Source organism: Macaca fascicularis, chromosome 11 (assembly GCF_037993035.2).
Source record: "Macaca fascicularis isolate 582-1 chromosome 11, T2T-MFA8v1.1".
Lineage (NCBI taxonomy): Eukaryota > Metazoa > Chordata > Mammalia > Primates > Cercopithecidae > Macaca > Macaca fascicularis.
Genome location: NC_088385.1, coordinates 117264396 through 117277382, shown reverse-complemented (window position 1 = coordinate 117277382; position 12987 = coordinate 117264396). Strand labels below are relative to the sequence as shown.

Below are 12987 nucleotides of genomic sequence, written 5' to 3'. Positions count from 1 at the left end.
TAAAAATCAAATGAAAACAAAATATAGACCAAAACAACTGTCTCCTTCAAGAAAGGAGCGAAAGGCTATATCTGAGAGGGTGATTGTGGAGGATATTGGGATTCTGATTCAAATACCTAAACTGCCTCATTGGCTCAGTTACCTCCCTGGTCTCTGTATACATTCGAGTTTGCGATCCATCACATTTAACCACTGGCGATCTGATTCCAAGTCAACCATTTAACAACCTGAGCACAAAATTTAAGCAGGCAGTTTCTTCCCTTGTGAGAAGGGAAAGACAACTTCAACTTTATGGATTGTTGTGAACGTCCAATAACTTGTGTAAAACTTTTGTAAAAAGTTAACTGTGCCAGACACATGCTGGTTTATATGGGTATCAGCTAATTCCTGGATCTAGTCTTTATTTCCACGGATTTAGGGAATCATTTTACATGGTAAAATACGCCCCTCGAATTAACAAGTTCATCCAGGGACAAAGCCTGACTTTAGCAGGAACACAAAACACCTGAGCAGGGAGGCGGCGGCCCCTGCCTGGTGCGCATGCGCGACTGTAAAAGCCGTTAGGTCTGTCCCTGGCGCCCGATTAGAATATTTAATTCCAGTTGGAGCGCTTTTCCTCACCTTACTATATTTTATTTCTGGTAAGTGCTCACACATTTTAATTTCTGAGAGGCCCAAATTCCTCTCAGACTCATTCAAATTGACCAAGTAGTCTTACTAAGGTGACTTTTGTCTCATTGTAAGTCCTCAGTAAATTTTGCAGTTTAGGATGATGACGTAATTTTTGCGTAAAAGTAACAACTCATTTCACCGGAAAGGGACCACGACAGGAGCAGGGACTCGAGTTTCTTTTTATTCGGGCACTTCAGTAGTTACCTTTTGCTTGGGGGCGGTGCCGCGTGTGGACCCGATGGACCCCGGCGACGCGGCCATTTTGGAGTCTTCCCTAAGGATCCCTTACCGGTTTTTCGAGACAGTGCTGCCGCCGCTGCCCGCGGCCTTGCAGGGCAGGATGAATGTGATAGACCACGTGCGGGACATGGCGGCCGCGGGGCTGCACTCCAACGTGCGGCTCCTCAGCAGCTTGTTACTTACAATGAGCAATAACAACCCGTGAGTTGAGGCGGGGAGCGGCCTGGGGCTGAGGAGAAAGCGGCAGTGGTCTGGGACCGGGGGCTCAGGGCACGCGGGAACAGGCGGGAAGGAGCGGCCTCCCGCACCAGCGGAGGCTCCGGCGTCTGCGAGGGCGTAGTGGAGCGGAGCAGACTTCGGAGCGCAAGTTGGGTTCACTGGGTGCCGGCGTCAAGTCCCTGCGGAGATGTGGCGAGCGGCGGCTTGGAGAAATAGAAGGCAGAGGCTCTGAGGACGACCCAGGCGAGGGTTTTCTGAGGCACCTGTCGCGGGGTAGCGCGACTGTCACATCGCTGGGCCGAATCCTCCCCTCTCGGCTCCTTCCAGAGAACGTTTTTTTCTCTCGCTGCAGCTCCGGGACCCAGCCTCCTGGTTTTTATGCTCTAGCCCCGCATCTGAGATTGGTCACCCCATTAAGTGTATCAGGAGGGTCCACTTTCTCGCCTTGGGAAACCCCTGAAAACGGGGCCGGGCGCGATGGCTCACGCCTCTAATACCAGCACTTTGGGAGGCCGAGGCGGGAGGATCGCTTGAGCCCAGGAGTTAAGACTAACCTGGGCAACATAGGGAGACCCTGCCTCTATGAAAAATAAAAATTAAACAATTAGCCGGGCGTGATTGTGCGTGCCTGAGTTCCCAGCTACTCGGGAGGCTGAAGCAGGAGGATTGCTTGAGCCCAGAAGGTCGAGGCTGCAGTGAGCCGTGATCGCATCACTGTCCTTTACCGTGTGCGACAGAACGACAGCCTGTCTCAAAAAAGAAACGGGAGATTCCATTAATGGGTGGGCGTGGCGCCTTTCTTGTTTCATTGAAGCACTGGGCTGATTCCATCCTTGAGTGTCCATCCTTAAGTACATGTCCCTCTCCTGCTTAAAATCCTTCACTGGCTGGTTGCAGTGGCTCAAGCCTGTAATCCCAGCACTTTGGGAGGCCGAGGCAGGCGGATCACGAGGTCAGGAGATCGAGATCATCCTGGCTAACACGGTGAAACCCTGTCTCTACTAAAAAAATACAAAAAAATTAGCCGGGTGTGGTGGCGGGCACCTGTAGTCCCAGCTACTGGGGAGGCTGAGGCAGAAGAATGGCGGGAACCCGGGAGGCAGAGCTTGCAGTGAGCCGAGATCGCGCCGCTGCACTCCAGTCTGGGCGACAGAGCGAGACTCCGTCTTAAAAAAAAAAAAAAATCATTTATTGCACTAATGAAAATTATTTCCCATGGCCTCCGAAAGGAACTATCTGCCCTTCACTCTCTGCTACTTCATCTCATTACTGTGTTCACTGCTCTCCAGCCTCTCTGGCTATTCTTTCTGTTATTTATTTATTTTTATTTATTTTTGTTTTTTTTTGAGACAGAGCCTTGCTCTGTCGCCCAGGCTGGATGGAGTTCAGTGGCGCGATCTCGGCTCACTGCAGCCTCCGCCTCCTGGGTTCAAGCGATTCTCCTGCCTCAGCTTCCCAAGTAGCTGGGATTACAGGCGAGCGCCACATGCCCAGGTAATTTTTGTAATTTTAGTAGAAACGGAGTTTCAATATATTGACCAGTCTGGTCTTGAACTCCTGACCTCAGGTGATCCCACCACCTCGGCCTCCCAAAATTTTGGGATTACAGGCGTGAGCCACCGCGCTTGGCCTCTTTGTGTTATTTGAATGTACCAAGCGTGTTCTCTGGGCCCTTGTACTTGCTGTTCCTGCTGCAACGGTCCTTATCTCAGCGCTGCCTCCTCCTTCAGGTTTTAGCCTGAACATCTCTCCTAGAGAACCTTCTCTGACTCCCAGGACTCTCAGGTACTCCCACTTTTCTACCCTTCGCATCGCCTAGCAATTGAAAGCACAGTGGATGTGCGCATTAAGCACTCACATGCTTATTGAGTGTGTTGAGGAAGTGAGTACAACTTCAGGGAGGTGAAATACCCTTGTCTGAGTTCACACATCTAATAAATGGAGGAGTACAATGTCTGGACCTGGTCTTCTCTGACTGGAGAGTCTCCATTCTGAGCCACCAGTCTGCTACCTCCAAATGGCATTATCATGGAAACTTCTACTCTGTAGATGTATTAGTGTTTGGCCTGCTATAGAAGCTGGTCTAGGTCAGAAGGGAAAGGTCCTTAAAGTGCTTACAATGCAGCTGCTGCTGCCCATTGGATTTTCATGAGTGTGCTTTGGTGTTTTGTTTTGCTTTTCAGTCAGAGTCTTGCTCTGTTGCCCAGGCTGGAGTGCAGTGGTGCGATCTTGGCTCACTACAGCCTCCACCTCCCAGGCTCAAGCGATCCTCCCACCTCAGCCTCCTGAGTAACAGGGATTACAGATTCGCACCACCACGCCTGGCTAATTTTTTTTTTTTTTTATAGAGATGGAGTTTTATCATGTTGACCAGGCTTGTCTCGAACTCCTGACCTCAAGTGATCCCCATGACTTAGGCCTCCCAAAGTGCTTGGATTACAGGCGTGAGCCACCGAGCCCGGCCTCATTAGTGTGCTTTGGACCTTACTAGTGAGACCCATCATTTTGCCACCATCCACTTCATGTTGACAGGAGCCCTGGTCTCTGTCAGCCTTCTGTGTTTATTCTGGAACCTTTCACTTGGTTCTTGGTTCTGAGTGATTTGTCAAAGCATAGTTTCCACGTTTGGAGATTTAGGCCCTACTTGCTCTTAGTTCTCAAAGATGTTACAGGAGAGTTTGAAACAGTTTAATTCTCTGGCTAGACTAAGTTTAGCCCATGCTTTTTCATGTTAGGTTAGATTGGCAGTTTCCTAGCTTTAGGACATGTTCAGGTTTCTGCCCTTCATGGTTTATACTTTAAAATTTCTTGTGGAATAGGCAGTAGACACTGTTAAATTCAAACAGTGGAGAAGGGGCATGCAGATCAGTATCTTTCCCTGAGTCTTGAACCTCACCCCACCATTTCCTTTCTCCAGAGGCAGTAACTATTTTTTCCTGTGTCATTACAGAGGTAACTTATGCATGTGTAAGTAGACATGTATGTTATATGAGTATCAGAATGCCTTCTGTGGGTGTAATAATACTTTTGTATCCAGGCATCAGATGGTTATTTCTCACTACATACATAGAATCACAGAGTTTGAAGAGAACTTAAGTCATCTAGACTATACTTTTTTGTTGTGTTGTTTTTTTTGGGGGGGAGACTGAGTCTCGCTCTGTCACCAAGGCTGGAGTGCGGTGGCGTGATCTCGGCTCACTGCAGCTTCCGCCTCCTGGGTTCAAGCAGTTTTCCCTCAGCCTTCCAAGTAGCTGGGTTTACAGGTGACCACCACCACGCCTGGCTGATTTTCGTATTTTTAGTAGAGACAGGGTTTCAACATGCTGGCCAGGCTGGTCGAACTCCTGACCTCGGTGATCCTCCCACCTTAGCCTCCCAAAGTGCTGGGATTACAGGCATGAGCCACCGCTCCCGGCCGTTTTTTGTTTGTTTGTTTGTTTATTTATGAGACAGAGCCTCTCTCTGTCACCCAGGCTGGAGTGCAGTGGCGGGATCTTGGCTAACTGCAAGCTCTGCCTCCCAGGTTCAAGTGATTCTCCGGCCTCAGCATCTAAGTAGCTAGGATTATAGGCGTAAGCCATAGTGCATGGCCACAATAATGCAATTCTGTGGGTTTTAGAGTATTTACAAAATTGTATGGTCATCACCATGATCTGATTCCAGAAAGTTTTCATTACCTCAATGAAAAGAAACCCTGTGGCCTGGGATTACAGGCGTAAGCCACTGCGCGCGGCCTTTTTTTTTTTTTTTAAAAGACAGAGTTTCACTCTTGTCGCCCAGGCTGGAGTGCAGTGGCGCAATCTCGGCTCATAGCAACCTCCGCCTCCCGGGTTCAAGCGATTCTCCTATCTCAACCTCCCGAGTAGCTGGGATTACAGGCATGCGCCACCATGCCCAGCTAATTTTGTATTTTTAGTGGAGACGGTTTCACCATGTTGGTTAGGCTAGTCTTGAACTCCTGACCTCAGGTGATCCGCCTGCCTTGGCCTCCCAAAGTGCTGGGATTACAGGCGTGAGCCACTACGCCCAGCCCCCCTTTCTCCTTTTATAGTGGCATTTTCTTTAGTTTTTTTGTTTTTGTTTTGTTTTGTTTTGTTTTGTTTTGAGATGGGGTCTCACTCGGTCGCCAGGCTGGAGTGCGAGTGCGATGGTGCAATCTCAGCTCACTGTAACTGGAATCCCAGCACTTTGGAAGACCGACGCAGGTAGATTACTTGAGGTCAGGAATTTGAGACCAGCCTGGCCAACATAGCGAAACCCTGTGTCTACTTAAAAAAAAAAACAAAAATTAGCTGGGCGTGGTGGCACGTGCCTGTAATCTCAGCTACTCTGGAGGCTGAGGAAGGAGAATCGCTTGAACCTGGGAGGTGGAGGTTGCAGTGAGCTGAGATCGCGCCACTGCACTCCAGCCTGGATGATAGAGTGAGAATCCATTTCAAAAAAAAAAAAAAGTTGGGGGAGCTTGGATTGAAAGGGAGGAAAAGATGTATTACATTTTCTCTATCTCCTACTGGATTTGATTCATAGGTATCATTGCTTTAATGTTAAATAAAGGAAGATTATATTGAGCAATAGATATATTTATCATATTAGCATAGAGTTCAGCTTTCAACTTTCATGTTTCTTACTTTAGGGACTAGCACTCAGGGTACATTGACTCTTTTGTAAGCTGTCATTATACAAGGCTTTGCGCTAGGCTTATGTAGACACTTAACAGTGTTCCTTCTAAAATTTCAAAATAACCTATGTAGGGGATATACTTTCTTTGTTTTCTAGTGAGTTATTCTCCCCATCTCAGAAGTACCAGCTTTTGGTGTATCATGCAGATTCTCTCTTTCATGATAAGGAATATCGGAATGCTGTGAGTAAGTATACCATGGCTTTACAGCAGAAGAAAGCGCTAAGTAAAACTTCAAAAGTGAGACCTTCAACTGGAAATTCTGCATCTACTCCACAAAGTCAGGTAATCGAAGATAGAATTGTGATTTTTTTTTTTTTTTTTGAGAAAGACTCCAAAAATTTAGAACAGGGCTCCCCAGGCCCCAGTGCCTGGTCTGTTAGGAACCAGGCTGCACAGCAGGAGGTGGGTGGAGGGCTAGTGAATATTACTACCTGAGCTCCGCCTCCTGTCAGATCAGCTGTAGCATTAGATTCTCACAGGAACACAAACCCTATTGTGAACTACACTTGCTAGGATCTAGGTTGTGCGTTCCTTATCATAATCTGACTAATGCCTGATGATCTGAGGTGGAATGGTTTCATCCTGAAACCACCCCCTCACTCCCCATCTGTGGAAAAATTGTCTTTCATGAAACTGGTCCCTGGTGTCAAAAAGGTTGGGGACCGCTGATTTAGATGATAGCTGATTCGTTGTAAACGATGAGGCCAGGCACAGTGGCTCACACCTGTAATCCAAGCACTTCGAGAGGCTAACGTGGGAGGACTTGAGGTCAGGAGTTTGAGACTAGCCTCGGCAACATAGTGAGACTCCTGTCTTTACACAACTGGGCATGGTGGCACACACCTGTAGTCCTAGCTACTGAGGAGGCCAAGGTGGGAGGATTGCTTGAGACTAGGAGTTCAAGACTGCAGTAAATTATGTTGGCATCACTGCATTGCAGGACTCCAGCCTGGCAACTGGGCTCTGCAGCCTGGGCAACAGAGCGAGACCCTGTCTCAAAAAAAGAATTACTGGGTCATATGATAACTGTGTTTAATGTTTTGAGGTACTTTCATATTGTTGGAATAATGTTTCAAAGAGATATTTTCATTGTCTTTTAGTGTCTTCCATCTGAAATTGAAGTGAAATACAAAATGGCTGAATGTTACACAATGCTAAAACAAGATAAAGATGCCATTGCTATACTTGATGGGATCCCTTCAAGACAAAGAACTCCCAAAGTAAGTTGAATGTTTGTGTGTTTTTCTCCTCAGCCCTCCTAACCTTGCTCCCTCCCTCCATGTTTTCTCATGCATTAAGGAGTCCATCTGAACATTTTACCCATGATTCTAATTCTCATTTTCTTCCTCTTCATAGAGTGGGGGACCCTGAAAATTCAGCTGTTGAAAATGATAACTGGAGAATACTACACATGCTTATTCTTTGGTTTTTTTTTTTTTTTTTGAGACGGAGTCTCGCTCTGTCGCCCAGGCTGGAGTGCAGTGGCCAGATCTCAGCTCACTGCAAGCTCTACCTCCCGGGTTCACGCCATTCTCCTGCCTCAGCCTCCCAAGTAGCTGGGACTACAGGCGCCCGCCACCTTGCCCGGCTAGTTTTTTGTACTTTTTAGTAGAGACGGGGTTTCACCGTATTAACCAGGATGGTCTCGATCTCCTGACCTCGTGATCCGCCCGTCTCGGCCTCCCAAAGTGCTGGGATTACAGGCTTGAGCCACAGCGCCCGGCCCTTTTTTTCTTTTTTAATGTTTAACTTAGTATTTTTTGAGACTGAGTCTCACCGTCACCCAAGCTAAAGTGCAGTGGTGTGATTCTGGCTCACTGCAGCTTCAACCTCCCAGGCTTAAGCAATCCTCCCACCTCAGCCTCCCAAATAGCTGGGATTACAGTTGCAAGCTGCCACACCCAGCTAATTTTTTTTTTTTTTTTTTTTTTTGAGATGGAGTTTTGCTCTTGTTGCCCAGGCTGGAGTGCAATAGCATGGGGGCTCACTGCAACCTCCGTCTCCTAAGTACAAGCGATTCTCATGCCTCAGCCTCCCGAGTAGCTGGGATTACAGGCACCTGCCACCATACCAGTCTAATTTTTTTGTATTTTTAGTAGAGATGGGGTTTTGCCATGTTGGCCAGGCTAGTCTTGAACTCCTGACCTCAGGTGATCCGCCCACCTCGGCCTCCCAAAGTGTTGGGATTATAGGCGGGAGCCACTGCGCCCAGCCAATTTTTTTTATTTTTGGTAGAGACAAGGTTCCACTGTGTTGCCCAGGCTGGTCTCAAATGCCTGGGCTCAAGCTGTACTCCCACTTTGGCCTCCCAAAATGCTGGGATTATAGGTGTGAGACACCACTCCACGCCTATTTTTTATTTTTGTTTTGTTTTTTTGTTTTGAGACAGTCTTGCTCTGTCTCCCAGGCTGGAGTGCAGTGGTGCAATCTTGGCTCACTGCAGCCACCACCTCCCAGGTTCAAGTGATTCTCCTGCCTCAGCCTCCCAAGTAGCTGGGACTACAGGCACCCACCACCACCACCACCACTCCTGGCTAATTTTTGTATTTTTGGTAGAGGTGGTGTTTCACCATATTGGCCAGGCTGGTCTTGAACTCCTGACTTTGTGATTTGCCTGCTGCGGCCTCCTAAAGTGCTGGGATTACAGGCGTGAGCCACCATGCCTGGCCTTTTTTTTTTTTTTCTAGAGGGAGGTTGATTCTTGTTGCCCAGACCGGAGTGCAATGGCACAATCTCAGCTCACTGCAACCTCCGCCTCCTGGGTTCAAGCAATTCTCCTGCCTCAATCTCCCGAGTAGCTGGGATTACAGACATGCGCCACCATGCCCGACTAATTTTGTATTTTTAGTAGAGACGGGGTTTCTCCATGTTGGTCAGGCTGGTCTCGAACTCCTGACCTCAGGTGATCTACCCGCCTCGGCCTCCCAGAGTGCTGCGATTACAGGCATGAGCCACCGCACCCAGCCCCTCTCTCTCTCTCTCTCTCTCTCTCTCTCTCTCTCTCTCTCTCTCTCTCTCTCTCTATATATATATATATATATATATATATATATTTTTTTTTTTTTTTTTTTTTTTTAAGAGATAGTCTCCACTGTGTTGCCCAGGTTGGTCTCAAACTTCTGGGCTCAAATTGTCCTCCCACCTTAGCCTCCCAAATTGCTGGGATTACAGGTGCGAGCCACTGCACCTGGCCTCTTCGTGTTTTTGTTTTTAAGTGAAAGTGAGTTTACTAATAAAATAAAGGAATAAAGAATGGCTACTCCATAGGCAGAGAAGCCTTTGATGTTTCTTATTATAGGAAATAATGATTTATTTGTAAAACACTTCCAGGTGGTAAACATACTTTTTTAGAACTTCATTTTTTGCCCTCCATAGGTGTACCCCTTTGGTAATGGGGGTGGTTTTATTCTTTTGTTTTGAAACTTAATACTGTAAGATTCTTTTATCCTTATTTATGTGTAGAATATGTCTTTGTGTTTGATTTGGCAGCATATTACAGTGAAGAAAACACCTTTAATTAAAATTAAAATATCTGGTGTCTAGTTTGAGTTTAGGGCATACAAGCTGTGTGCAGTGCAAACTTGGGCATGTTACTAATTTGTGAGCTTTACTACTTTTTTATTTATGAGAAGAATAGTATTTTTTCTGTTAGTTTTATAAATGCTGAATAAGTTCATGAATGTGAGAATATATCAGTATTTAATATTCTAAGAATACTATCATGTCTCCCACCCTGCTCACTTTATTGAAAAACTGTTTTGTGCAACTTTTGCTTAATAATAAGGAATTTTATAGGTAAAATGACGTGTGCATCCTCCTGCCTTTAAAAGATAGGAAATCTAAGCAGTAGGAGCCTGGTGTATTTTAGTTAGTGCTGCTTCATCCAAGTCTTTTTTTTTTTTTTTTTTTTGAGACAGAGTCTCGCTGTGTCGCCCAGGCTGGAGTGCAGTGGCCGGATCTCAGCTCACTGCAAGCTCTGTCTCCCGGGTTTTTACGCCATTCTCCTGCCTCAGCCTCCCGAGTAGCCGGGACTACAGGCGCCCGCCACCTCGCCCGGCTAGTTTTTTGTATTTTTTAGTAGAGACGGGGTTTCACCGTGTTAGCCAGGATGGTCTCGAACTCCTGACCTCGTGATCCGCCCGTCTCGGCCTCCCAAAGTGCTGGGATTACAGGCTTGAGCCACCGCGCCCGGCCTGCTTCATCCAAGTCTTGCTGAACTTTAAAAGTAACCAAACTTGATGAGAACATGTTTAAGCACCTCCTCATATTAAGGTATTATTTACTGTTTTCTGAGTTTTTGAAGCTATTTTTTCAGTATGATTTTGGCTGCTGTTAAAAACACTTGAAAGTTTATTATGAATTAACCTCTCTCATAATAAGCTTGGATGTTGTATACCAAATCCTGTTCTGGTAACCTATGAAAGTCTTCTCTTACTCCAAGAATAATCTTTTTGCACAGATAAAGAATGTCTGCTGCAATACTCAAGGTATCTTCCTTTTGTAAGAAACCTTTTTTTTTTTTTTTTTTTTTTTTTTGAGACAGAGTCTTGCTGTGTCGCCAGGCTGGAGTGCAGTGGCACGATCTCGGCTCACTGCAACCTCCACCTCCCTACCTCAGCCTTTCGAGTAGCTGGGACTACAGGCGCACACCCCCATGCCTGGCTACTTTTTTGCATTTTAGTAGAGACAGGGTTTCACCATGTTGGCCAGGATGATCTCGGTCTCCTGACCTCAGGTGATCCGCCCGCCTAGGCCTCCCAAAGTGCTGGGATTATAGGTGTGAGCCACCATGCCCGGCCAAGAAGCCATTTTAATTATAAACTTTGAAGGATACTATTCCTTACCTTATTAGAAATATACCATAATCTCCTTCCAAATGATTGTGGATATTTGTAGGAGTTTTTTTTGGAAAATAGTAATGGCAAAGCATCTCAGCTTTATAGCATCCACTGCTTGATTTTCATTGCCATCATTCTTAGAGCAACTGTATGAGTCTGCATTTGTCAGTAGTACGTATCCTTCATTCTGTAGTGCTCTTATAGCTAGGAGCAAAGATGTGTGCCTCGAACATAAACCTTTAACATTTACAGTTTTTCTTTCTTGTCCGTTAGGGAGTTAACTGGCTTCTCAGTCTGTGTAAAGGACAAAGAAGTGAGTCAAAATATGTCTAAATGAATGTCTGTTAATATATGGTAAACATCGCCACACATTCCCTCACATTTTAAAGGAAAATTTCAGTGTTAGATTATTAAATCTTGGTAAATGTTCACATTTTAAGAGTAAACATACCAACATAGAATTTCTTACTCAGTTTTTAGAAAATGATGACTGCTTGTTTTTATAACTGGTGGAATGTGGCTTTATGATGTTCTTAAGTGAGGATCTATTTTTAAAATAGTTGACTTTTTTTTTTTTGAGATGGAGTCTCGCTCTGTTGCCCAGGCTGGAGTACAATGGCATGATCTCAGCTCACTGCAACCTCCGCCTCCTGGGTTCAAGCGATTCTCCTGTCTCAGCCTCCTGAGTAGCTGGGACTATAGGCGCATGCTGCTGCACCTGGCTAATTTTTTGTGTTTTAGTAGAGACAGGGTTTCACCACGTTGGCCAGGCTGGTCTCGAACTCCTGACCTTGTAATGCACCCGCCTTGGCCTCCCAAAGTGCTAGGATTAGAGGCGTGAGCCACCACGCCCGGCCATTAACTGACTTTTTCATTAGGTATTACTCAAAACTCATTCTTTTAAAGTGACAGTCAAGTAGCTTAAAGGAAATTTTGATATTTGTTGAGACAGATAGTCCATCAGTCATAGTTTGTTAATATAACCAGCAGTCAAGAAAGGATCTTAGATTTAACTTTTTATTCTTTACAAGTATTGACATCAATCCTGGAGTTTTCCTTTAAGTATTTTTCTTTGCATTTTCAAAATAGTAGCCTAATACGGAAAATCTGAGGCCAAGTAAAAAATAGTTTTATTTTTAGTGTTTCATTATTCCATTGTTTGAATTAGTGTGAATTAATGCTATATTAGATTGTTTTATGTAATGTAGGTCTATAATTGCAACAGATGTTCTTTATCTTGCAACAGATGTTCTTTATCTTCAGAGCCACTCTTTCTAGTAAATATCTGGCATACCAAGCCACAGATAATCGAAGAGATTGGGGGTTGACCTTTTTTCTTTTGTGCCCTCACACTGACTGCTTCCTTAGGTCAATGATCTAGCAAATACTGTTGTGTTTAAAATCTACTAATTTTGCCAGACACGGTAACTGACACCTGTAATCCCAGCACTTTGGGAGACCGAGGTGAGCGGATCACCTGAGGTCAGGAGTTCGAGACCAGCCTGGCCAACATGGTGAAACCCCGTGTCTACTAAAAATACAAAAAAATTTAGCCGGGCGTGGTGGCGGGTGGCTGTAATCCCAGCTACTCAGGAGGCTGAGGCAGGAGAATCACTTGAACCCAGGAGGCAGAGGTTGCAGTGAGCCGAGATGGCGCCATCACACTCTAGCCTGGGTGACAAGCGTGAAACTCCGTCTCAGAAAGAAAAAGAGAAAAAATCTAATTTTAAATTGGAATATTGTGTTTATCTGTGTACTATTAGGAAAGTCTTTTATCACTTGCCTATAACTTCTGCATTCTTTGGAACTTTTAGATATTCTTTTTTTTTTTGAGACGGAGTCTCGCTCTGTCTCCCAGTCTGGAGTGTAGTGTCGTGTCACGATCTCGGCTCACCGCAAGCTCTGCTTCCTGGGTTCACGTCATTCTCCTGCCTCAGCCTCCCGAGTAGCTGGGACTACAGGCACCTGCCACCACGTCCAGCTAATTTTTTGTGTTTTTTTAGTAGAGATGTGATTTCACCGTGTTAGCCAGGGTGGTCTCGATCTCCTGACCTCGTGATCCACCCACCTTGGCCTTCCAACGTGCTGGGATTACAGGCGTGACCCACCACATCTGGCCAGAACTTTTAGATTTTCTTGAGTTTTCCCAGTTGCATGTTAGGTAGGATTATTTTAATTTAGCTTTATGAATTACATATTTAAATTATGCTAAAATGCAGCTGTCTGCACTCACTGGATTTAAATAGTGTAGCTGATTTTTGTAGCATTACTTTAGTGAGTTAGACTGTACCTACGGGCCAAAGCCTTAAGTGTTAGGCTAGAGTCTAGCCACAAGTC

The 12987-nt window shown here is 45.6% G+C and overlaps 1 protein-coding gene across 8 annotated transcripts in view; it reads left to right on the top strand.

Annotated features, from left to right (window-relative positions):
- The first annotated feature begins 919 nt into the window (after positions 1–919).
- ANAPC7 (anaphase promoting complex subunit 7) overlaps positions 920–12987 on the top strand; it is a 29364-nt gene continuing 17296 nt past the window's right edge. For 3 of the 8 annotated variants that reach the window (XR_012420626.1, XM_065524803.1, XM_005572236.4), the window contains exons 1-3: positions 920–1113; positions 5908–6094; positions 6913–7032. Coding sequence is in view for 4 of the 8 variants with exons in the window: in XM_005572236.4 (XP_005572293.2) it covers positions 1013–1113; positions 5908–6094; positions 6913–7032 (408 nt within the window). In the remaining 4 variants the exon portion in view is untranslated. Of the gene's footprint in view, positions 1914–2861; positions 2917–5882; positions 6095–6912; positions 7033–12987 lie in introns of all 8 variants that reach the window. The other 5 variants (XM_074007794.1, XM_045365921.2, XM_074007793.1 and 2 more) reach the window with 3 other exon arrangements.